This window comes from Coregonus clupeaformis, chromosome 5, assembly GCF_020615455.1.
Source record: "Coregonus clupeaformis isolate EN_2021a chromosome 5, ASM2061545v1, whole genome shotgun sequence".
NCBI lineage: Eukaryota > Metazoa > Chordata > Actinopteri > Salmoniformes > Salmonidae > Coregonus > Coregonus clupeaformis.
In genome coordinates, this window is record NC_059196.1 from 24,799,353 (window position 1) to 24,825,115 (window position 25,763).

General features: G+C 43.6%; 1 protein-coding gene across 4 annotated transcripts in view; it reads right to left on the bottom strand.

Annotated features, from left to right (window-relative positions):
* The window catches only part of LOC121565588 (neurobeachin-like), a 300,567-nt gene that overhangs the window by 227,469 nt on the left and 47,335 nt on the right, over positions 1–25,763 (bottom strand). For all 4 annotated transcript variants that reach the window (XM_045213661.1, XM_045213660.1, XM_045213658.1 and 1 more), the window contains exon 2: positions 299–530. In XM_045213661.1, the coding sequence (XP_045069596.1) occupies positions 299–530 (232 nt within the window). The remainder of the gene's footprint in view (positions 1–298; positions 531–25,763) is intronic.

Consider the following 25,763-nt stretch of genomic DNA (forward strand, 5'->3'; position numbering starts at 1 on the left):
GAAATGTAATTTTCCTCTAAACTGCCATTCAGTCTCATTATAAAACACACTGTGACTAATGACATTTTCTCTTTTCAATCTTTCCTATCCTTTAAGCCAGAGGAATTTCAATATGCTTAAAATATTAACTTAATCCACATCCATCCACCCAGCACTCTGCAGTGGGTACTGTACTGCAGGCTTACTGTAGGCACCTGGCCATGGAACAAGCTCTACGGACTATGTTTTCAGTGTGCGTGTGTGTGTGTGCCTGCTTGCGTGTGCTTGCGTACATACTTGCTTGCATATGTTCCTTTACCTGCGATCATGTCGTCAACGGAGCTCATCTTCAGCAGCACCTGCTCTATGAGGCCCACCTCAGTGCTGTTCTGGAGGTTACGGACACTCTTCCTGAGGATGGCTGTGAACATGGACCACACCTCAGCCTGGCAGGTCACATCACAGTGCTCCAACAGCTCTACCATACAGCCAAGGCTCTCCGCTGCCGCTATGATGAAGTTCTGCTCCAGGTCAAACTCACCCCCCACCAGCTGGAGAGGAGAGGGAGAGGGAGGGGTGAGAGGGAGGGGAGGGAAGGGATGGAGGGGGAGAGACAAGAGAGAGGGGGTATGAGATTAACAGGCATGATTGCCAGTTCAGTAAGAGAGAGGCCTTTTCCTCTAAGAGACTGTGATTGTATCATAAAAGGCTCTGAAATACAAAGGGTATTGGAGTTGTAATGTAAAATCCCTTGTTGGTTAGAAAGTGGAGGAGAAGGGGCATACCGATCACCCAACAATCAATATTTATATTGTTGAAGCTCAACAGGCAATTCATTGGCCACCTCTAGTAGTGTGTGGTACATACAGAGAACACACGGTACAGAGGCTGCATCTTGACTGGTGGGCATGGAGGCGGAAATGCAGAAAATAGGGTCAGAAACTCTCCAGGTAACATCACTGGGACTGACAGGACAGAGCCTGCAAGAAATAAGGCAAGAACTAATAGCAGATCTAGTGAAAGAGAGAGAACGCGAAAGAGTGTGAAAGAGAAAGAGTGTGAGAGAGAGGGGGAGGGTAATAAGCAATCTGATGTGGTTCAATGGCCAAGCTGTTCAGACAGCTTACAGTAACAACCCCTTGCTAAATATAGACCGTGTTCACACTGTTGCACATTGAACAGACTACCTGGGTCCAACAGACTGCACGGGTCCTCTCTCCTTTCCTCTACTATTCCTACCCCACCATCTCCTGTCTCTGCCCTCTTTTCTTCTCTTCTCTCTCGTCTCCTCTCCTCCTCTCTCCTCTCCTCTGCCTTCCCTCTCCTCCTCCCTCCTCCCTCCTCTCCTCTGCCTTCCCTCTCCTCCTCCCTCTCCCTCCTCTCCTCCTCATCCCTCCTCTCCTCATCCCTCCTCTCCTCTCCCCTCCTCTCCTCATCTCTCCTCCCTCCTCTCCTCATCCCTCCTCTCCTCATCTCTCCTCCCTCCTCTCCTCATCCCTCCTCTCCTCATCCCTCCTCTCTCCTCCTCCCTCCTCTCCTCCTCCCTCCTCTCCTCATTTCTCCTCCTCCCTCCCCTCCTCATCCCTCCCCTCTATTTTCCTCTCTACTCTGCTTTGTCTAAAGTGAATATTCCTTTCCATTTATTTACCCCTCATTCTATTTTGGTAGAACTCAGATCCAGTAGTAATTGTTCTGTTATAAAAGGCACCAATGACTTAGTGAGCTTAGTGTGAGAATACCTGTCTGGTACTAGAGTGAAGGGCCCAGGGAAAGTATTCCTGTGGAATTTAACATCTTGACAAAAACGTCCTTTTTAATGAGAGGAATGGATTTTCAGAGCAGACTGTGTGCAGTTGAAGTTAGAATAATGTCTGAGGTATTATGAAAAACAGGACCAGATCAATCATGTTTGTTTACTTTCTCATCTACACCAGAGAACCAGGATTCTGACTAAGAACTAGCTTCTCCATTACATTGTGGGTTGAGCAAACAAACTCAACATTTTTACTGCAAATGCATTGGCAGGCCATGCATTGGCAGGCCATGGTATAGAGAGACATAGAGGAGAGACAAAGAGCCCTGCAGTCTGGGCTGAACCTAATCTCTCTCTCCTACCTCTCCATCCCCCTGTCCATTCATCACTGCATCCCTCCATTCACAGACAGCAAGCAGCAGACTAATTACAGTTTCACATCCTAGTAATCTGCAGCCATTGTACTCAGAGAGGAGAGGAGGAGAGGTATAGATGACATGGGATACGTCCCCCTATTCCCTATTTAGTGCTCTGGTCAAAAGTCTCTGGTCAAAAGTAGTGCACTAAATAGGGAATACAGTGACATTTGGGATGTAGACATGGACACAAATTAGCCACTTAGGCTGCGTTTAGACAGACAGCCTAATTCTGATCTTTTTTTCACTAATTGGTATTTTGACCAATCAGATCAGCTCTGAAAAAGATCTGATGTGATTGGTCAAAAGAACAATTAGTGGAAAAAATATCAGAATTGGGATGCCTGTCTAAAAGCAGCCTTAGAAGCTTTCAGCTTCTCTCTCACACAGCCAGTCAGGCTGTTAGAGTAATTATACCAGCCATTATACACACCACTTTAACCACTTCAACTGGCTCAACCATGCTACAGCATAATCAATGCTAAGAACTCAATTACATAAAATGTAAACACGTATCCTTGTACACATTTAGCTTGAGAGTTTGTTTAAACTATATGTAAGAAGAACGAGGGTTATCAAAGACTCAGCAGATTCAGAAACCTAGGTACAGTATGAGGCAAGGAGCGCTAACAAGATGTACTGTACAGCAGTAGAGCTGAATGTCTGCATTCTAAACTCCAGGGAGGTGTCCAAAATATCACCCTATTCCCTATATAGTGCACTACGTTTGACCAGAGCCCTGTGGGTGCCATTTGGGACATAAAAAAGGAATTAGGGCGCTCCTAGAAGCCAGTGAGAGGACAGCAGAGAGGAGAGAGCAGAGAGGAGAGAACCGAAAGGAGAGAGCAGAGAGGAGAGAACCGAGAGGAGAGAGCAGAGAGGAGAGAGCAGAGAGGAGAGAGCAGAGAGGAGAGAACAGAGAGGCCTCAGAGAGGAGAGCGCAGACAGGACAGCAGAGAGGAGAGAACAGAGAGGAGAGATCAGAGAGGAGAGAGCAGAGAGGAGAGAACAGAGAGGAGAGAACAGAGAGGAGAGAACAGAGAGGACAGCAGAGAGGAGAGAGCAGAGAGGACAGCAGAGAGGAGAGAACAGAGAGGAGAGAGCAGAGAGTAGAGAGCAGAGAGGAGAGAGGAGAGAACAGAGAGGAGAGAGCAGAGAGGACAGCAGAGAGGAGAGAACAGAGAGGAGAGAACAGAGAGGAGAGAGCAGAGAGGAGAGAACAGAGAGGAGAGAGCAGAGAGGACAGCAGAGAGGAGAGAACAGAGAGGAGAGAACAGAGAGCAGAGAGCAGAGAGGAGAGAGCAGAGAGGAGAGAGCAGAGAGGAGAGAACAGAGAGGAGAGAGCAGAGAGGACAGCAGAGAGGAGAGAACAGAGAGGAGAGAGCAGAGAGCAGAGAACAGAGAGGAGAGAGCAGAGAGGAGAGAACAGAGAGGAGAGAGCAGAGAGGACAGCAGAGAGGAGAGAACAGAGAGGAGAGAACAGAGAGCAGAGAGGAGAGAGCAGAGAGGAGAGAACAGAGAGGAGAGAGCAGAGAGCAGAGAGTAGAGAACAGAGAACAGAGAGGAGAGAGGACAGCAGAGAGGAGAGAACAGAGAGGAGAGAGCAGAGAGGACAGCAGAGAGGAGAGAACAGAGAGGAGAGAGCAGAGAGCAGAGAACAGAGAGGAGAGAGCAGAGAGGAGAGAACAGAGAGGAGAGAGCAGAGAGGACAGCAGAGAGGAGAGAACAGAGAGGAGAGAACAGAGAGCAGAGAGGAGAGAGCAGAGAGGAGAGAACAGAGAGGAGAGAGCAGAGAGCAGAGAGTAGAGAACAGAGAACAGAGAGGAGAGAGGACAGCAGAGAGGAGAGAACAGAGAGGAGAGAGCAGAGAGCAGAGAACAGAGAGGAGAGAGCAGAGAGGAGAGAGCAGAGAGGAGAGAACAGAGAGGAGAGAGCAGAGAGGAGAGAACAGAGAGGAGAGAACAGAGAGCAGAGAGGAGAGAGCAGAGAGGAGAGAACAGAGAGGAGAGAGCAGAGAGCAGAGAGTAGAGAACAGAGAACAGAGAGGAGAGAGAAGAGAGGACAGCAGAGAGGAGAGAACAGAGAGGAGAGAGCAGAGAGGGGAGAGAACAGAGAGGAGAGAGGAGAGAACAGAGCGGAGAGAGCAGAGAGGAGAGAACAGAGAGGAGAGAGCAGAGAGTAGAGAGGAGAGAGCAGAGAGGAGAGAGCAGAGAGGACAGCAGAGAGGAGAGAACAGAGAGGAGAGAGCAGAGAGGAGAGAGCAGAGAGGAGAGAACAGAGAGGAGAGAGCAGAGAGGAGAGAACAGAGAGGAGAGAGCAGAGAGGAGAGAGGAGAGAGGAGAGAGCAGAGAGTAGAGAACAGAGAGGAGAGAGCAGAGAGGACAGCAGAGAGGAGAGAACAGAGAGGAGAGAGCAGAGAGGAGAGAACAGAGAGGAGAGAGCAGAGAGGAGAGAACAGAGAGGAGAGAGGAGAGAACAGAGAGGAGAGAGGAGAGAGCAGAGAGGAGAGCAGAGAGGAGAGAACAGAGAGGAGAGAACAGAGAGGAGAGAACAGAGAGGAGAGAGGAGAGAACAGAGAGAGGAGAGAGCAGAGAGGAGAGCAGAGAGGAGAGAACAGAGAGGAGAGAACAGAGAGGAGAGAGCAGAGAGCAGAGAGGAGAGAACGAGGACACAGGGAGTATAATCATCAACAAAACCTTGAAGATGAAAATAACAACTTGCACAGTCCAAAATGTGATGGGGTATCTTCAAATGATCACGATCTGCTGGTTGGATGAAAGACAGAAAAAAATAACGACTTTTTAACTTGAAATGTTTAGTATGCATAGCAGTGCCATTGTTTCTATTAGAAGAATAACACTTTCATTTACAATCTCTTTCTGGTTTAAAATCCATCTTCAAATCAGATTCTTGATTAGGTCCCACAATCACCCAGGCGCCAGATGTCTCTGTGTGAGTAGCTGCATTAAGAATGAGCAGAATGTATATTGGAAACATACTGTCTGGTTACACATAACAATGTACCTCCTCCACCATCTAAGAATATAGTATCTGTTAAGGATTTCTAGAAGCAACAGGCTACATATAGATATAGGCTCAGTGTTAGTACGGATGGTAGCTTAGCTTAACATAATATGCTACGCGAAAAACAACAACAACCACATTCCGTATGGGCAGTGACAGAAATTATACACATTTCAATTTAACTCTACAGTACCACTCATTTTCTCTCACTACAACCTCTCCCTCTCTCCATCTCCCCTCTCAGACTCAGTCTCTACCCCTATGTGTATTAACCTCCTGACCATTAATCTCTGTTACACTTAACATCCTGATCAGTTCCTTTCGCCTGACTGCATCTTGACAGGATGACGAACCAGAGAGAGACTCTTGGTCACCATGGTGATGGCAGTAGGTTGGACTAGAGACTTAATCTTCAGTAGGTTTCCAGTCTAAACAGTGGACAGTAAATCGGGTAAAAAAATTATAGAAGTGATTTTCTATTTTCAGCTGTTGGTGAGAATGAACAGAGGTAAGGAGAAAGAGGAGGAATGTCCTTGCATTACACCAAGATCAATAATATAAGATGACAAAACAGGTTCATAAATACACAGCTGCTCCATACTAAGAGGCATCCCATTGTGAAGGCCCAGGCTATTCTGCTGTATCCAGCATCAGAGTACACCAGCATAAGCAGACAGCACATGCTACTGTGTTGTTTTGGTTTCCATGTCATCCTAAATAAAAAATTAAAGCTGGTGGACTTTCAGTTCTTCCATTGGTGCAGCAGAGAATGAGTACAGCAGCCATGCAGCAGCAAACCGTCTGGAAAAGAATTAGACGAATCGCTCAAAGATCAGCAAGTCTCACAGATTGGTCGATGATTGTGTCTGCACCCTGTGTGCCTACACCAAGTCACAGTGATAACAGAACAGCACAACAGGACAAGACCAGGGTTGCATCCCAAATGGCACCCTATTCCCTTTATACTGCACTACATAGTCATTTGGGACACAACTCAGGGCTAGACCATAACGGATCAGGTCAGCCTGATAGTGTGTAAACTACTTAAGCCTCTCTCTGTCGCTCTGACATTGTGACATGTACAGTAATGTTCAGTACTCTGCAGTAGTGTGATCTTGCACTGCCACTCCAGTAGTCTGAGGGAGTAAACCCAGGGCTCTTCTCTCTCTCCTCGAGACCTGACAAAATGTCATGACTAGAAAGGTCAGGCTCCCGCTCAGCCCAGTCCAAGCTTGTCTCTGTCCTGGCTCTCCAATGGTGGAACAAGCTACCCCCCCCCCAAAAAACACTCGCACTTGACTAAGTAAGAGAGGGATATAGAGATGGAGAGGCAGAGAGGGAAAGAGAGAAGGAAAGAGAGTCAGAGAGAGGGGGAAAAAGAGCAAGGGAGAGAAAGAGAGAGAGATTAGATATATAAATGGGTAATCAACTGAACATTGCTGATGAACTACACTGAGAGCAACACACACACATTCACACTCACACACACACACATATGGTGTGTCTGCCAGACTGTGTACTACTGTGAATAGTGGGACACCACAGCTGCTCTGATGCTCTGCGGACTAGAACCATTTCCTCATTCCAACATAATGTAAATTAATTCATAATTTGCATAACTGGCAGAACAGCCTTGTGTGAGTAAATGCACCAGGCAAAACCCACAAATGAAACCCCCTTTTGTAGCTGTCATGATCTATACGCTAATCAGTAGGATGGTCAACGTCATACACACACCAAAACACTCACATGGTGTATTCCCAGTGTACTAGCAATGTAACACTAGAAAGGAAACAGTCTTTTAAACAGCAACTTTGATGAATGTGTGTAAACTAGGCCATGATGCTACTGTGAACAGAGCACATATCTGAGAGCCCAGTTACACACTGGTTTCCCCTTTAAGACAAGCCAGAACCCACCTCCTGCTTTCTGCCTGCTGCAGCCAAACCTGGGGGGGTCAGAGTTTCTCAAAACAGTTTTATTCCAGCCCTACACAAGCACACATGATTAAAGGGCTAGAAGATGAGTTGAGTGGTTGAATCAGATGTGTTCGTGCAGGGCTAGAGCAACAATGTGTGCACTGAACCGGAGAGTGGGGACGGTAGTGGAATGTTGATGCATGTTTAAACAGAGCCCAGCACTGGGAAAGAGCAGAGCCCAGCAAGGTAGTGTGACTGGGTTACAGATGAACATGCAGCATATGATGATGATCACACCAGGGTGGACAAACACAGGAACAACACAAAGGACAGGTCAACTCTCTGTTGAAACACTGTAGAGATTAGAGGATTACAGTCATATTATTGTTGAGAAATAGACACGTGATCCTGTCTGATCTATTCAGTATACAGTATACTCTTCTCCATGCTATCATGTGGACATACAGATGGTCCAAAATGATCAACTCCTCCGCTCAGTCAGATGTGATCTATGGCAGATCTATTTACAGTTAATGGGGCATCACATTGCTCTGCTCCCTGACCCCTGACCCAGCATCATTAACACCTGGCCAGCCCCTGTTCATCATGAGAAGACAGATGTCTGTCCATGTGTGCACGCACACACAATCACACACACACACACAAAATCCTCTTCCTCCTATCCTCCCCATCCTCCTCTCCTCCAGCTGATTCAGTTGCTGCAATTACTTTTATCAAACAGAACATTATATCAAATGAGCAGTTCCTTTGTGAGGGCTAGAAAGACTGTGTGATTTATTGAACAGGAAGGTAGTCTCTGCGGCAGAGAGGACAGATGTCCTGAGTACCAACAAATCAACCTACAGAGGGAAGAGAGGGAGCAAAGAAGGAGGAGAGAGAAATGAGACCGGGGAGAAAAGAGGGAGAGGGAAAAGAGGGAGGAGAGAGCAATTAGAGGGGAGAGAGGGAGGAAAGGGGGAGGAGAGAAGGAAGGAGAAGAGGGAAATGAGAGGGAGGAACGAGGGAGTCTAATTACCAGGGAGGAGAAAGTGAGAGAAAGAGGAATAGAAGGGGGAGAGAGGGAGGAGAGATGGTGGAGAGAGGGTCTGGGGAAGAACAGCAGTAGTTTTCATCACCTTCTCTCCACATAATAAATCAGGGGGAAAATGAAATATATTGAATCCCAGAAGAACCAGCCTGTTCCATTTATCTTAATGCTTACAGTGCCTTGCAAAAGTATTCATCCCCCATGGCGTTTTTCCTATTTCCTATTATTTTGTTGCATTATAACCTGTAATTTAAATTGATTTTTATTTGGATTTCATGTAATGGACAAAATAGTCCAAATTGGTGAAGTGAAATGAAAAACATAACTTGTTTCAAAACATTCTAAAAAATAAATAACGGAAAAGTGGTGCGTGCATATGTATTCACCCCCTTTGCTATGAAGCCCCTAAATAAGATCTGGTGCAACCAATTACCTTCAGAAGTCAAATAATTAGTTAAATAAAGTACACCTGTGTGCAATCTAAGTGTCACATGATCTGTCACTTGATCTCAGTATATATACACCTGTTCTGAAAGGCCCCAGATTCTGCAACACCACTAAACAAGGGGCACCACCAAGCAAGCGGCACCATGAAGACCAAGAAGCTCTCCAAACAGGTCAGGGACAAAGTTGTGGAGAAGTACAGATCAGGGTTGGGTTATAAAAAAATATCTGAAACTTTGAACATCCCACGGAGCACCATTAAATCCAATATAAAAAAATTGAAATAATATGGCACCACAACAAACCTGCCAAGAGAGGGCCGCCCACCAAAACTCACAGACCAGGCAAGGAGGGCATTAATCAGAGAAACAACAAAGAGACCAAAGATAACCCTGAAGGAGCTGCAAAGCTCCACAGCGGAGATTGGAGTATCTGTCCATGGGACCACTTTAAGCCATGTGGGAGACTCCCCAAACATTTGGAAGAAGGTACTCTGGTCAGATGAGACTAAAATTTAGCTTTTTGTCCATCAACGAAAACGCTATGTCTGGCGCAAACCCAACACCTCTCATCACCCCGAGAACACCACAATGTTTTTCATCGGCAGGGACTGGGAAACTGGTCAGAACTGAAGGAATGATGGATGACGCTAAATAACGGGAAATTCTTGAGGGAAACCTGTTTCAGTCTTCCAGAGATTTGAGACTGGGACGGAGGCTCACCTTCCAGCAGGACAATGACCCTAAGCATACTGCTAAAGCAACACTTGAGTGGTTTAAGGGGAAACATTTAAATGTCTTGGAATGGCCTAGTCAAAGCCCAGACCTCAATCCAATTGAGAATCTGTGGTATGACTTAAAGATTGCTGTACACCAGCGGAACCCATCCAACTTGAAGGAGCTGGAGCAGTTTTGCCTTGAATAATGGGCAAAAATCCCAGTGGCTAGATGTGCCAAGCTTATAGAGACATACCCCAAGAGACTTGCAGCTGTAACTGCTGCAAAAGGTGGCTCTACATAGTATTTACTTTGGGGGGGTGAATAGTTTATAAATTAGCAAACCTGTTTTTGCTTTGTCATTATGGGGTATTGTGTGTAGATTGATGAGGGGAAAAAAACAATTAAATACATTTTAGTATGAGGCTGTAACGTAACAAAATGTGGAAAAAGTGAAGGGGTCTGAATACTTTCCGAATGCACATATATTTTGTACGTTTGCCCACTGACAAAACATGATCAGCCTATAATTTTAATGGTAGGTTTATTTGAACAGTGAGAGACAGAATAACATAAAAAAAATCCAGAATAACGCATGTCAAAAAATTTATAAAATGATTTGCATTTTAATGAGGGAAAAAAGTATTTGACCCCTCTGCAAAACATGACTTAGTACTTGGTGGCAAAACCCTTGTTGGCAATCACAGAGGTCAGACATTTCTTGTAGTTGGCCACCAGGTTTAAACACATCTCAGGAGGGATTTTGTCCCACTCCTCTTTGCAGATCTTCTCCAAGTCATTAAGGTTTCGAGCCTGACGTTTGGCAACTTGAACCTTCAGCTCCCTCCACAGATTTTCTATGGGATTAAGGTCTGGAGACTGGCTAGGCCACTCCAGGACCTTAATGTGCTTCTTCTTGAGCCACTCCTTTGTTGCCTTGGCCGTGTGTTTTGGGTCATTGTCATGCTGGAATACCCATCCACGACCAATTTCCAATGCCCTGGCTGAGGAAGGAGGTTCTCACCCAAGATTTGACGGTACATGGCCCCGTCCATCGTCCCTTTGATGCGGTGAAGTTGATCTGTCCCCTTAGCAGAAAAACAACCCCAAAGCATAATGTTTCCACCTCCATGTTTGACGGTGGGGATGGTGTTCTTCATAGGCAGCATTCCTCCTCCTCCAAACACGGTGAGTTGAGTTGATGCCAAAGAGCTCGATTTTGGTCTCATCTGACCACAACACTTTCACCCAGTTCTCCTCTGAATCATTCAGATGTTCATTGGTAAACTTCAGATGGGCCTGTATATGTGCTTTCTTGAGCAGGGGGACCTTGCGGGCGCTGCAGGATTTCAGTCCTTCACAGCGTAGTGTGTTACCAATTGTTTTCTTGGTGACTATGGTCCCAGCTGCCTTGAGATCATTGACAAGATACTCCTGTGTAGTTCTGGGCTGATTTTTCACCGTTCTCATGATCATTGCAACTCCACGAGGTGAGATATTGCATGGAGCCCCAGGCCGAGGGAGACTGACTGAGTTATTTTGTGTTTCTTCCATTTGCGAATAATCGCACCAACTGTTGTCACCTTCTCACCAAGCTGCTTGGCGATGGTCTTGTAGCCCTTTCCAGCCTTGTGTAGGTCTACAATCTTGTCCCTGACATCCTTGGAGAGCTCTTTGGTCTTGGCCATGGTGGAGTGTTTGGAATCTGATTGATTGATTGCTTCTGTGGACAGGTGTCTTTTATACAGGTAACAAACTGAGATTAGGAGCAATCCCTTTAAGAGTGTGCGCCTAATCTCAGCTCGTTACCTGTATAAAAGACACCTGGGAGCCAGAAATCTTTCTGATTGAGAGGGGGTCAAATACTTATTTCCCTCATTCAAATGCAAATCAATTTATAACATTTTTGACATGCGTTTTTGTGGATTTTGTTGTTGTTATTCTGTCTCTCACTGTTCAAATAAACCTACCATTACAATTATAGACTGATCATTTCTTTGTCAGTGGGCAAACGTACAAAATCAGCAGGTGATCAAATACTTTTTTCCCTCACTGTATATACAGTGGGGGAAAAAAGTATTTAGTCAGCCACCAATTGTGCAAGTTCTCCCACTTAAAAAGATGAGAGGCCTGTAATTTTCATCATAGGTACACGTCAACTATGACAGACAAATTGAGAAAAAAAATGCCAGAAAATCACATTGTAGGATTTTTAATGAATTTATTTGCAAATTATGGTGGAAAATAAGTATTTGGTCACCTACAAACAAGCAAGATTTCTGGCTCTCACAGACCTGTAACTTCTTCTTTAAGAGGCTCCTCTGTCCTCCACTCGTTACCTGTATTAATGGCACCTGTTTGAACTTGTTATCAGTATAAAAGACACCTGTCCACAACCTCAAACAGTCACACTCCAAACTCCACTATGGCCAAGACCAAAGAGCTGTCAAAGGACACCAGAAACAAAATTGTAGACCTGCACCAGGCTGGGAAGACTGAATCTGCAATAGGTAAGCAGCTTGGTTTGAAGAAATCAACTGTGGGAGCAATTATTAGGAAATGGAAGACATACAAGACCACTGATAATCTCCCTCGATCTGGGGCTCCACGCAAGATCTCACCCCGTGGGGTCAAAATGATCACAAGAACGGTGAGCAAAAATCACAGAACCACACGGGGGGACCTTGTGAATGACCTGCAGAGAGCTGGGACCAAAGTAACAAAGCCTACCATCAGTAACACACTACGCCGCCAGGGACTCAAATCCTGCAGTGCCAGACGTGTCCCCCTGCTTAAGCCAGTACATGTCCAGGCCCGTCTGAAGTTTGCTAGAGTGCATTTGGATGATCCAGAAGAGGATTGGGAGAATGTCATATGGTCAGATGAAACCAAAATAGAACTTTTTGGTAAAAACTCAACTCGTCTTGTTTGGAGGACAAAGAATGCTGAGTTGCATCCAAAGAACACCATACCTACTGTGAAGCATGGGGGTGGAAACATCATGCTTTGGGGCTGCAAAGGGACCAGGACGACTCATCCGTGTAAAGGAAAGAATGAATGGGGCCATGTATCGTGAGATTTTGAGTGAAAACCTCCTTCCATCAGCAAGGGCATTGAAGATGAAACGTGGCTGGGTCTTTCAGCATGACGATGATCCCAAACACACCGCCCGGGCAACGAAGGAGTGGCTTCGTAAGAAGCATTTCAAGGTCCTGGAGTGGCCTAGCCAGTCTCCAGATCTCAACCCCATAGAAAATCTTTGGAGGGAGTTGAAAGTCTGTGTTGCCCAGCGACAGCCCCAAAACATCACTGCTCTAGAGGAGATCTGCATGGAGGAATGGGACAAAATACCAGCAACAGTGTGTGAAAACCTTGTGAAGACTTACAGAAAACGTTTGACCTGTGTCATTGCCAACAAAGGGTATATAACAAAGTATTGAGAAACTTTTGTTATTGACCAAATACTTATTTTCCACCATAATTTGCAAATAAATTCATAAAAAATCATACAATGTGATTTTCTGAAGAAAAAAAATCTCATTTTGTCTGTCATAGTTGACGTGTACCTATGATGAAAATTACAGGCCTCTCTCATCTTTTTAAGTGGGAGAACTTGCACAATTGGTGGCTGACTAAATACTTTTTCCCCCCACTGTATACAGTGGGGAGAACAAGCATTTGATACACTGCCGATTTTGCAGGTTATACCTACTTACAAAGCATGCAGAGGTCTGTAATTTTTATCAAAGGTACACTCCAACTGTGAGAGACCGAATCTAAAACAAAAATCCAGAAAATCACAATGTATGATTTTTAAGTAATTAATTTGCATTTTATTGCATGACATAAGTATTTGATACATCAGAAAAGCAGAACTTAATATTTGGTACAGAAACCTTTGTTTGCAATTACAGAGATTATACGTTTCCTGTAGGTCTTGACCAGGTTTGCACACACTGCAGCAGGGATTTTGGCCCACTCCTCCATACAGACCATCTCCAGATCCTTCAGGTTTCGGGGCTGTCGCTGGGCAATACGGACTTTCAGCTCCCTCCAAAGATTTTCTATTGGGTTCAGGTCTGGAGACTGGCTAGGCCACTCCAGGACCTTGAGATGCTTCTTACGGAGCCACTCCTTAGTTGCCCTGGCTGTGTGTTTCGGGTCGTTGTCATGCTGGAAGACCCAGCCACGACCCATCTGCAATGCCCTTACTGAGGGAAGGAGGTTGTTGGCCAAGATACATGGCCGGTACATGGCCCCATCCATCCTTCCCTCAAAACGGTGCAGTCGTCCTGTCCCCTTTGCAGAAAAGCATCCCCAAAGAATGATGTTTCCACCTCCATGCTTCACGGTTGGGATGGTGTTCTTGGGGTTGTACTCATCCTTCTTCTTCCTCCAAACACGGCGAGTGGAGTTTTGACCAAAAAGCTATATTTTTGTCTCATCAGACCACATGACCTTCTCCCATTCCTCCTCTGGATCATCCAGATGGTCATTGGCAAACTTCAGACGGGCCTGGACATGCGCTGGCTTGAGCAGGGGGACCTTGCGTGCACTGCAGGATTTTAATCCATGACGGCGTAGTGTGTTACTAATGGTTTTCTTTGAGACTGTGGTCCCAGCTCTCTTCAGGTCATTGACCAGGTCCTGCCGTGTAGTTCTGGGCTGATCCCTCACCTTCCTCATGATCATTGATGCCCCACGAGGTGAGATCTTGCATGGAGCCCCAGACCGAGGGTGATTGACCGTCATCTTGAACTTCTTCTATTTTCTAATAATTGCGCCAACAGTTGTTGCCTTCTCACCAAGCTGCTTGCCTATTGTCCTGTAGCCCATCCCAGCCTTGTGCAGGTCTACAATTTTATCCCTGATGTCCTTACACAGCTCTCTGGTTTTGGCCATTGTAGAGAGGTTGGAGTCTGTTTGATTGAGTGTGTGGACAGGTGTCTTTTATACAGGTAACGAGTTCAAACAGGTGCAGTTAATACAGGTAATGTGTGGAGAACAGGAGGGCTTCTTAAAGAAAAACTAACAGGTCTGTGAGAGCCGGAATTCTTACTGGTTGGTAGGTGATCAAATACTTATGTCATGCAATAAAATGCAAATTAATTACTTAAAAATCATACAATGTGATTTTCTGGACAGTTGAAGTGTACCTATGATAAAAACTACAGACCTCTACATGCTTTGTAAGTAGGAAAACCTGCAAAATCGGCAGTGTATCAAATACTTGTTCTCCCCACTGTATATACAGTTGAAGTCGGAAGTTTACATACACCTTAGCCAAATACATTTAAACTCAGTTTTTCACAATTCCTGACATTTAATCCTGGTAAAAATCCCCTGTTTTAGGTCAGTTAGGATCACCACTTTATTTTAAGAATGTGAAATGTCAGAATAATAGTAGAGAGAATGATTTATTTAAGCCTTTATTTCTTTCATCACATTCCCAGTGGGTCAGAAGTTTACATACACTCAATTAGTATTTGATAGCATTGCCTTTAAATTGTTTAACTTGGGTCAAACATTTCAGGTAGCCTCCCACAAGCTTCCTACAATAAGTTGGGTGAATTTTGGCCCATTCCTCTTGACAGAGATGGTGTAACGGAGTCAGGTTTGTAGGCCTCCTTGCTCGCACACGCTTTTTCAGTTCTGCCCACAAATTTTCTATAAGATTGAGGTCAGGGCTTTGTGATGGCCACTCCAATACCTTGACTTTGTTGTCCTTAAGCCATTTTGCCACAACTTTGGAAGTATGCTTGGGGTCATTGTCCATTTGGAAGACCCATTTGCGATCAAGCTTTAACTTCCTGACTGATGTCTTGAGATGTTGCTTCAATATATCCACATAATTTTCCTTCCTCATGATGCCATGAAGTGCACCAGTCCCTCCTGCAGCAAAACACCCCCACAGCATGATGCTGCCACTCCCGTGCTTCACGGTTGGGATGGTGTTCTTCGGCTTGCAAGCCTTCCCCCTTTTCCTGCAAACATAACGATGGTCATTATGGCCAAACAGTTATAGGTTTGTTTCATCAGACCAGAGGACATTTCTCCAAAAAGAATAATCTTTGTCCCCATGTGCAAAACCGTAGTCTGGCTTTTTTATGCCGGTTTTGGAGCAGTGGCTTCTTCCTTGCTGAGCGGCCTTTCAGGTTATGTCGATGTAGGACTCGTTTTACTGTGGATATAGATACTTTTGTACCCGTTTCCTCCAGCATCTTCACAAGGTCCTTTGCTGTTGTTCTGGGATTGATTTGCACTTTTCGCACCAAAGTACGTTCATCTCTAGGAGACAGAACGCGTCTCCTTCCTGAGCGGTATGACAACTGCGTGTTCCCATGGTCTTGGCTGATTTCTTTTGATTTTCCCATGATGTCAAGCAAAGAGGCACTGAGTTTGAAGGTAGGCCTTGAAATACATCTACAGGTACACCTCCAATTGACTCAAATGATGTCAATTAGCCTATCAGAAGCTTCTAAAGCCATGACATCATTTTCTGGAATTTTCCAAGCTGTTTAAAGGCACAGTCAACTTAGTGTATGTAAACTTCTGACCCACTGGAATTGTGATACAGTGAATTATAAGTGAAATAATCTATCTGTAAACAATTGTAGGAAAAATTACTTGTGTCATGCACTAACCGACTTGCCAAAACTATAGTTTGTTAACAAGAAATGTGTTGAGTGGTTGAAAAACTAGTTTTAATGACTCCAACCTAAGTGTATGTAAACTTCCGACTTCAACTGTATATATACACACACACAATGCCAGTCAAACGTTTGGACACACCTACTCATTCAAGGGTTTTTCTTTATTTTTACGATTTTTGACATTGTAGAATAATGGTGAAAACATCAAAACTATGAATAATGGGATCATGTAGTAACCAAAAAAGTGTTAAACAAATCAACATATATTATATATTTTATACTTCAAATAGCCAGCCTTTGCCTTCATGACAGCTTTGCACACTCTTGGCATTCTCTCAACCAGCTTCACCTGGAATGCTTTTACAACAGTATTGAAGGAGTTCCCACATATGCTGAGCACTTGTTGGCTGCTTTTCCTTCACTCTGCGGTCCGACTCATCCCAAACCATTGAGGTCGGGGGATTGTGGAGGCCAGGGAATCTGATGCAGCACTCCATCACTCTCCTTCTTGGTAAAACAGCCCTTACACAGCCTGGAGGTGTGTTGGGTCATTGTCCTGTTGAAAAACAAATGATAGTCCCACTAAGCCCAAACCAGATGGGATGGCGTATCGCTGCAGAATGCTGTGGTAGTCATGCTGGTTAAGTGTGCTTTGAATTCTACATAAATCACAGACAGTGTCACCAGCAAAGCACCCCAACACCATAACACCTCATCCTCCATGGTTTATGGTGGGAACTACACATGCGGAGATCCAAACTGTTACAGACCCATATCCATCCTGCCCTGCCTTTCAAAAGTTTTTGAAAGCCAAGTCAACAAACAGATCACCGACCATTTCGAATCCCACCGTACCTTCTCCGCTATGCAATCCGGTTTCCGAGCTGGTCATGGGTGCACTTCAGCCACGCTCAAGGTCCTAAACGATATTATAACCGCGATCGATAATAGACAGTACTGTGCAGCCGTTTTCATTGACCTGGCCAAGGCTTTCGACTCTGTCAACCACCGCATTCTTATTGGCAGACTAAATAGCCTTGGTTTCTCAAATGACTGCCTCGCCTGGTTCACCAACTACTTCTCAGATAGAGTTCAATGTGTCAAATCGGAGGGCCTGTTGTCTGGACCTATGGCAGTCTCTATGGGGGTGCCACAGGGTTCAATTCTTGGGCCGACTCTTTTCTCTGTGTATATCAATGACGTCGCTCTTGCTGCTGGTGACTCTCAGATCCACCTCTACGCAGACGACACCATTTTGTATACATCTGGCCCTTCATTGGACACTGTGTTAACAAACCTCCAAACGAGCTTCAATTCCATACAACACTCCTTCAGTAGCCTCCAACTGCTCTTGAACACTAGTAAAACTAAATGCATGCTCTTCAACCGAACGCTGCTTGCACCCGCCCACCCGACTAGAATCACTACTCTCGACGGGTCTGACCTAGAGTATGTGGACAACTACAAATATCTAGGTGTCTGGTTAGACTGTAAACTCTCCTTCCAGACTCACATTAAGAATCTCCAATCCAAAGTTAAATCTAGAATCGGTTTCCTATTTCGCAACAAAGCCTCCTTCACTCATGCTGCCAAACATGCCCTCGTAAAACTGACTATCCTACCGATCCTTGACTTCGGCGATGTCATTTACAAAATAGCCTCCAACACTCTACTCAGCAAATTGGATGTAGTCTATCACAGTGCCATCCGTTTTGTCTCCAAAGCCCCATATAATACCCACCACTGTGACCTGTACGCTCTTGTTGGCTGGTCCTCACTACATATTCGTCGCCAAACCCACTGGCTCCAGGCCATCTATAAATCACTGCTAGGCAAATCCCCGCCTTATCTTAGCTCATTGGTCACCATAGCAACACCCACCCGTAGTCTGCGCTCCAGCGGGTATATCTCACTGGTCATCCCCAAAGCCAACACCTCCTTTGGCCGCAATTCCTTCCAGTTCTCTGCTGCCAATGACTGGAACAAATTGCAAAAATCTCTGAAGCTGGAGACACTTATTTCCCTCACTAACTTTAAGCATCAGTTGTCAGAGTTGTCAGAGCACCTTACCGATCACTGCACCTGTACACAGCCCATCTGAAATTAACCCGCCCAACTACCTCATCCCTATATTGTTATTTATTTTGCTCATTTGTACCCCAGTATCTCTATTTGCACATCATCTCTTGCACATCTATCATTCCAGTGTTAATACTAATTGTAATTATTTTGCACTTTAGCCTATTTTATTGCCTTACCTCCATAACTTGCTAAATTTGCACACACTGTATATTATATGTATTTCTGTTGTATTTTTGACTTTGTTTTGTTTTACCCCATATGTAACTCTGTGTTGTTGTTTTTATCGCACTGCTTTGCTTTATCTTGGCCAGGTCGCAGTTGTAAATGAGAACTTGTTCTCAACTGGTTTACCTGGTTAAATAAAGGTGAAAAAAAAAAAAAAAAAAGATCATCCGTTCACCCACACCGTGTCTCACAAAGACACAGCGGTTTGAACCAAAAATCTCAAATTTGGACTCCAGACCTGTTATGATGAGTTCTGTGGTATCAAGGATTCAGGATGCAAGAATATACTCTAATACTTAGTTGGAGAGTTGATATAAAGTATTTAATAGATACGGTACCGGATTCAACATAGCAATCTGCACGTGGGTTGCATCTTACTATCCGAATGATGGACACAGAAAATATCTCACTTATTATAGTCCATGTTACATATTTCTTCAACAACATCTGGTAACCATCTATCAATCATTCTAAGATAAACATGATGTAGGCCTATGCACCTTATATTAAAATTATTTTATTTGTTGCATTTTTTTTTTTTCCTGGGATGGAAAGCGAGGGTGGGACTGGGGTAGTTGGGGACGAGGGATGGAGCTGTTCTTCTATTTATTTTTTTGTGATCAGCTTTAATATTGCAGATAGATTGTAACTTCCATCAATGTAATTGTCTGCATCACTTCCAATCCCCCATATATTTTATTCCACAAATATACGTCACTTCCTGTTGAACGCGGAATGAGGAAGAGCTCGGATTTGTTGTTTTGAAAAGTTTATTGTATTGAAAATGTTTTGGAAAGTTCTTTGTAGCTAGCTAACTTTTTAGTTTGGATCCTGCGATACAGTTGCCATCAGTTGCTGGGATTGCTAGTCTATGTCCAGTGATCCTGCTGACCAAGGATGGGTCTGAGGAGCTATTTGGCGTTGCAGCTAGCCTAGGTGCTAGCTAGCAGCATATCAAGCTAGCAGGGTTTTCTTGAGGGCTTGAACACAGCCCGCGACGCGGTTAGCCATTGTGGCTGGGACCGCGTATTGTTCCGGGTTTGTGGATGTCTAGATCCCTACTGTTTGTTGTTTTCAATCTTCCCTGTGACCTGCCCTGTCTGGAACTGCGAGGAGTAACAGCGTAACCTACGTTGCTAACTACCATGACAAAGACCAAAGCCGGCGGGAGCACCGTTGTCGAGGACAGTGGTGTCTCTCTATCACACGTGAAGGATCTTTTAAATGAACAAAACTAATTCTACAAGCAGTTGTTACAACAACAAGAAAATAGCTTCAAGTGCTTTGTCCAAATACTGGTGGATTCGACTAATAAAATAATGGACGACCTGACCAGAGAGGTCCAGGACCTAAAGAACAGTTTGCAGTTCTCCCAGGGTCAGCTCGATGAGTTGAAACACGAGAACGGCAAGATTACAGCAATCTGTAAGTCATTGAGAGAGGACATCAGTTCTGTCTGTGAATCCATGATAACAATTATGGATAAATCAGACTATCTCGAGGGACAATCAAGGCGTAACAACATGGTTGTGGACGGAATTGCAGAATCTCCACAAGAGACCTGGACGGAGTCTGAGGACAAAGTGAGGGAAATGATCTCTGAGAAATTGAGGATGGACCACAGGAAGATTGAGGTGGAGCGCACCCACAGGACTGGAAAACCCACCACCGGCCCAGGTGACAGGCCCAGGCCGATAGTGGTCAAGTTCCTGAGGTTCAAGGACAAGGTAGCTGTTCTGGAAAGAGCCAAGAACTTGAGAGGAACGTATATCTTTCTCAACAGGGACTATCCTGAAGCTGTGCACCAGAAGAGGAAAGAACTTATCCCAGCCATGAAAGCTGCCAGAGCGCGTGGGGACATTGCTTACATCCGCTATGACAGGCTCATTGTCCACCCTCCCTCCCAGAAACCTGGAAGGGATGAGAGAGCCAAGCCTATGGGTTTGTAGCTTCAAACCCGCAGCACACACACACACCAATTGATTAATGGACTGCTGAATGTATATTTTTTTCTCTTGCTTTGTTTGCTCTTTCCAGTATTAAGTCTATCTCTGATAAACTACCCAGGAAAGGGCTGAAAATAGCCCATATTAATATATGTAGCCTTAGAAATAAGGTTAATGAAATCAATAACTTGCTAACATCAGATAACATTCATATATTAGCCATTTCTGAGACTCACTTAGATAATTCATTTGATGATACAGCAGTAGCAATGCAAGAATATAACATCTATAGAAGAGACAGAAATGCTTATTTGGGAGGTGTTGCTGTATATATATATATATATTCAGAGCCATATCCCTGTAATGCTTAGAGAAGATCTTATGTCAAGTGTTATTGAAGTGTTGTGGTTGCAGGTTCACTTGCCACATCTAAAGCCTTTTCTTTTGGGGTGTTGCTATAGGCCACCAAGTGTGAACAGTCAGTATTTAAATAATATGTGTGAAATGCATGATAGTGTATGTGATGTAAACAGAGAGGACTACTTTCTTGGGGACCTGAATATTGACTGGTTTTCATCAAGCTGTCCGCTCAAGAGGAAGCTTCTTACTGTAACCAGTGCCTGTAATCTGGTTCAGGTTAATGATCAACCTACCAGGGTGTTTACAAACACTACAGGAACAAGATCATCCACATGTATCACATTTTTACTAATACTGTAGAACTTTGTTCTAAAGCTGTATCCGTACCCATTGGAAGCAGCGATCACAATATAGTGGCTATATCCAGGAAAGCCAAAGTTCCAACAGCTGGGCCTAAAATAGTGTATAAGATTTTGCTGTGACTCATATGTGGATGAAGTGAAAAATATTTGTTGGTCTGATGTGATTAATAAGGAGCATCCAGACGCTGCACTTGATGAATTTATGAAATTGCTTCTTCCGATTATTGATAAACATGCACCTGTTAGGAAACTGACTGTTAGAACTGTTAAGGCTCCATGGATTGATGAGGAATTGAAAAACTGTATGGTTGAAAGAGATGGGGCAAAATGAGTGGCTAATAAGTCTGGCTGCACATCTGACTGGCTGACTTACTGCAAATTGAGAAATTATGTGACTAAACTCAACAAAAAGAAGAAGAAACTGTATTATGAAGCCAAGATAAATGATATAAAGAATGATGGAAAAACACTACTTTAAATGAAATTATGGGTAGAAAGACAAATTCAACTCCATCTTTCATCGAATCAGATGGCTTATTCATCACAAAACCATTTGATGTTGCCAATTATTTTAAAGATTACTTCATTGGCAAAGTGGGCAAACTTTGACAGGAAATGCCAACAATGAACAGTGAGCCATTGTAGTCGGCCGCGACCGGGAGACCCATGGGGTGGCGCACAATTGGCCCAGCGTCGTCCAGGGTAGGGGAGGGAATGGCCGGCAGGGACGTAGCTCAGTTGGTAGAGCATGGCGTTTGCAACGGCAGGGTTGTGGGTTCGATTCCCGGGGGGGGGCAGTATGAAAAATAAAAAAAAATTATGCACTCACTAACTGTAAGTCGCTCTGGATAAGAGCGTCTGATAAATGACTAAAAATGTTTTTTAAAAATGTAAAAAAAGAAATAATGAAAGAAAAGCAATGCAAGTTTGAATTTTGTAAAGTTAGTGTGGGAGCGGTGGAAAAATTATTGTTATCGATCAATAATGACAAACCTCCTGGCATTGACAACTTAGATGGAAAGCTACTGAGGATGGTAGCTGACTCTATAGCCACTCCTATCTGTCATATCTTTAATCTGAGCCTAGAGGAAAGTCTTTGTCCTCAGGCCTGGAGGGAAGCCAAAGTAATTCCGCTACCCAAGAATGGTAAAGCGGCCTTTACTTGTTCTCTTCAGTAGACCTATAAGCTTGCTACCAGCTCTTAGCAAACTATTTCTCTGTAAACAAATTAACAACAGACTTTCAGCATACTTATAGGGAAGGGCACTCAACATGTACTGCACTGACACAAATGACTGATGATTGGTTGAAAGAAATTGATTATAAGAAGATTGTGGGAGCTGTACTGTTAGATTTCAGTGCAGCCTTTGATATTATTGACTATAAAATGTTGTTGAAAAAACGTATTTGTTATGGCTTTTCAGAGCTATCTATCTAATAGGACTCAAATAGTTTTCTTTAATGGAAGCTTCTCTAATGTCAAACATGTAAAGTTTGGTGTACCACAGGGCAGCGCTCTAGGCCCTCTACTCTTTTCTATTTTTACCAATGACCTGCCACTGGAATTAAACAAAGCATGTGTGTCCATGTATGCTGATAATTCAACCATATCAGCAACCACACCGAATGACCAAAGAGTTGCAGTCTGTTTTGGAATGGGTGGCCACTAATAAACTGGTCCTGAACATCTCTAAAACTAAGAGCATTGTATTTGGTACAAAACATTCCCTAAGTTCTAGACCTCAGCTGAATCTGGTAATGAATGGTGTGGCTGTTGAACAAGTTGAGGAGACTAAATTACTTGGCGTTACCTTAGATTGTAAACTATCATGGTCAAAACATATAGAATCAATGGTTGTAAAGATGGGGAGAGGTCTGTCCGTAATAAAGAAATGCTCTGCTTTTTGACACCACACTCCAAAAAGCAAGTTCTGCAGGCTCTAGTTTTGTCTAATCTTGATTATTGTCCAGTTGTGTGGTCCAGTGCTGCAAGGAAAGACCTAGTTAAGGTGCAGCTGGCCCAAAACAGAATGGCACGTCTCGCTCTTCATTGTTATCAGAGGGCTGATATAAATACTACGCATGCCAGTTTCTCTTGGCTAAGAGTTGAGGAGAGACTGACTGCATCACTTCTTCTTTTATAAGAAACATTTATGTGTTGAAAATCCCAAATTGTTTGCATAGTCAACTTACACACAGCTCTGACATACACACTTACCCCACCAGACATGCCACCAGGGGTCTTTTCACAGTCCTCAAATCCATAACAAATTCAAGAAAGCGTACAGTATTATATAGAGCCATTATTGCATGGAACTCCGTTCCATCTCATATTGCTCAAATAAACAGCAAACCTGCTTTCAAAAAACAGATAAAGCAACACCTCACGGCAAAACGCCTCTCCCCTATTTGACCTAGATAGATTGTGTGTATGTATTCTTATGTAGGCTACGTGTGCCTTTAAAACATTTTTTTATGTAGTTCTGTCCTTGAGCTGTTCTTGTCTATTAATGTTCTGTATCATGTTATGTTTCATGTTTTGTGTGGACACCAGGAAGAGTAGCTGCTGCTTTTGCAGCTAAACAGCTAAACAGCTGATAAAATAACAAATAACAAATGTACATACATACAGTTAAAGTTGGAAGTTTACATACACTTAGGTTGGAGTCATTAAAACTTGTTTTCCAACCGCTCCACAAATGTCTTGTTAACAAACTATAGTTTTGGCAAGTCGGTTAGGACATCTACTTTGTGCATGACACAAGTTATTTTTCCAACAATTGTTTACAGACATATTATTTCACTTATAATTCACTGTATTACAATTCCAGTGGGTCAGACGTTTACATACACTAAGTTGACTGTGCCTTTAAACAGCTTGGAAAATTCCAGAAAATGATGTCATGGCTTTAGAAGCTTCTGATAGGCTAATTGACATCATTTGAGTCAATTGGAGGTGTACCTGTGGATGTATTTCAAGGCATCTTTGCTTGATATCATAGGAAAATCAAAATAAATCATCCAAGCCCTCAGAAAAAAAATTGTAGACCACCACAAGTCTGGTTCATCCTTGGGAGCAATTTCCAAAAGCCTGAAGGTACCACGCTCATCTGTACAAACAATAGTACGCAAGTATAAACACCATGGGACCACGCAGCCGGCATACCGCTCAGGAAGGAGACACGTTTGTCTCCTAGAGATGAACGTACTTTGGTGCGAAAAGTGCAAATCAATCTCAGAACAACAGCAAAGGACCTTGTGAAGTTGCTGGAGGAAACAGGTACAAAAGTATCTATATCCACATTAAAACGAGTCCTATATCGACATAACCTGAAAGGCCGCTCAGCAAGGAAGAAGCCACTGCTCCAAAACCGCCATAAAAAAGCCAGACTACGGTTTGCAACTGCACATGTGGACAGAGATCGTACTTTTTGGAGAAATGTCCTCTGGTCTGATGAAACAAAAATAGAACTCTTTGGCCATAATGACCATCGTTATGTTTGGAGGAAAAAGGGGGTCGCTTGCAAGCCGAAGAACACCATCCCAACCGTGTAGCACGGGTGTGGCAACATCATGCTGTGGGGGTGCTTTGCTGCAGGAGGGACTGGTGCACTTCACAAAATAGATGGCATCATGAGGAAGGAAAATTATGTGGATATATTGAAGCTACATCTCAAGACATCAGTCAGGAAGTTAAAGCTTGTTCGCAAATGGGTCTTCCAAATGGACAATGACCCCAAGCATACTTCCAAAGTTGTGGCAAAATGGCTTAAGGACAACAAAGTCAAGGTATTGGAGTGGCCATCACAAAGCCCTGACCTCAATCCTATAGAACATTTGTGGGCAGAACTGAAAAGCGTGTGCGAGCAAGGAGGCCTAGAAACCTGACTCAGTTACACCAGCTCTGTCAGGAGGAATGGGCCAAAATTCACCCAACTTATTGTGGGAAGCTTGTGGAAGGCTACCTGTTTGACCCAAGTTAAACAATTTAAAGGCAATGCTACCAAATACTCATTGAGTATATGTAAACTTCTGACCCACTGGGAATGTGATGAAAGAAATAAAAGTTGAAATAAATAATTCTCTCTACTATTATTCTGACATTTCACATTCTTAAAATAAAGTGGTGATCCTAACTGACCTAAAACAGGGGATTTTTACCAGGATTAAATGTCAGGAATTGTGAAAAACTGAGTTTAAATGTATTTGGCTAAGGTGTATGTAAACTTCCGACTTCAACTGTACATACTATATACATTTTATGGACACAGTCAATTTTACAATAGTTCTATTTTGTTTGTTTTTACTCCTGAACTTTGTCTGCCCTCAACCTCTCCGATCATTTTCATGATGTCCATCCGGTTTGCTTCTATATGCCATATCTTTCAAACTGTTCTCTTTCACAAAAGTTCTTAACCTATAACCTATATACTTATTATGGACACAGTATGTTTTACATTAGTTAACTTGTTGTTATTAGTTGTTATTAGTCCCAACCTTCAGCTCCATTCAACCCCTTCCTTCTATCTCTTAACACCATCCATATTGGATTTCTATTTGCCATATATTTTCCAACTGTACTGTGATGTTTCACAAAAGTTCTGAACCCTTCTATTCTCAATGTTTCTACAGACTGTAAATTGAAAATAAACATTTTTGCTAAAAGTATTATTATATTATTGATCGATTGACTGGATGGAGCTGTTCTTTGTAAAAAAAAAAAATATTAATAAGATCAATGCTGCAATTGTAAATTTAAAATATGTAATAAAAAAACTAACTAAATAGGGAATTGGGGGCCATTTGGGACGAATCCATAGTAAAGTGAAAGTGCTT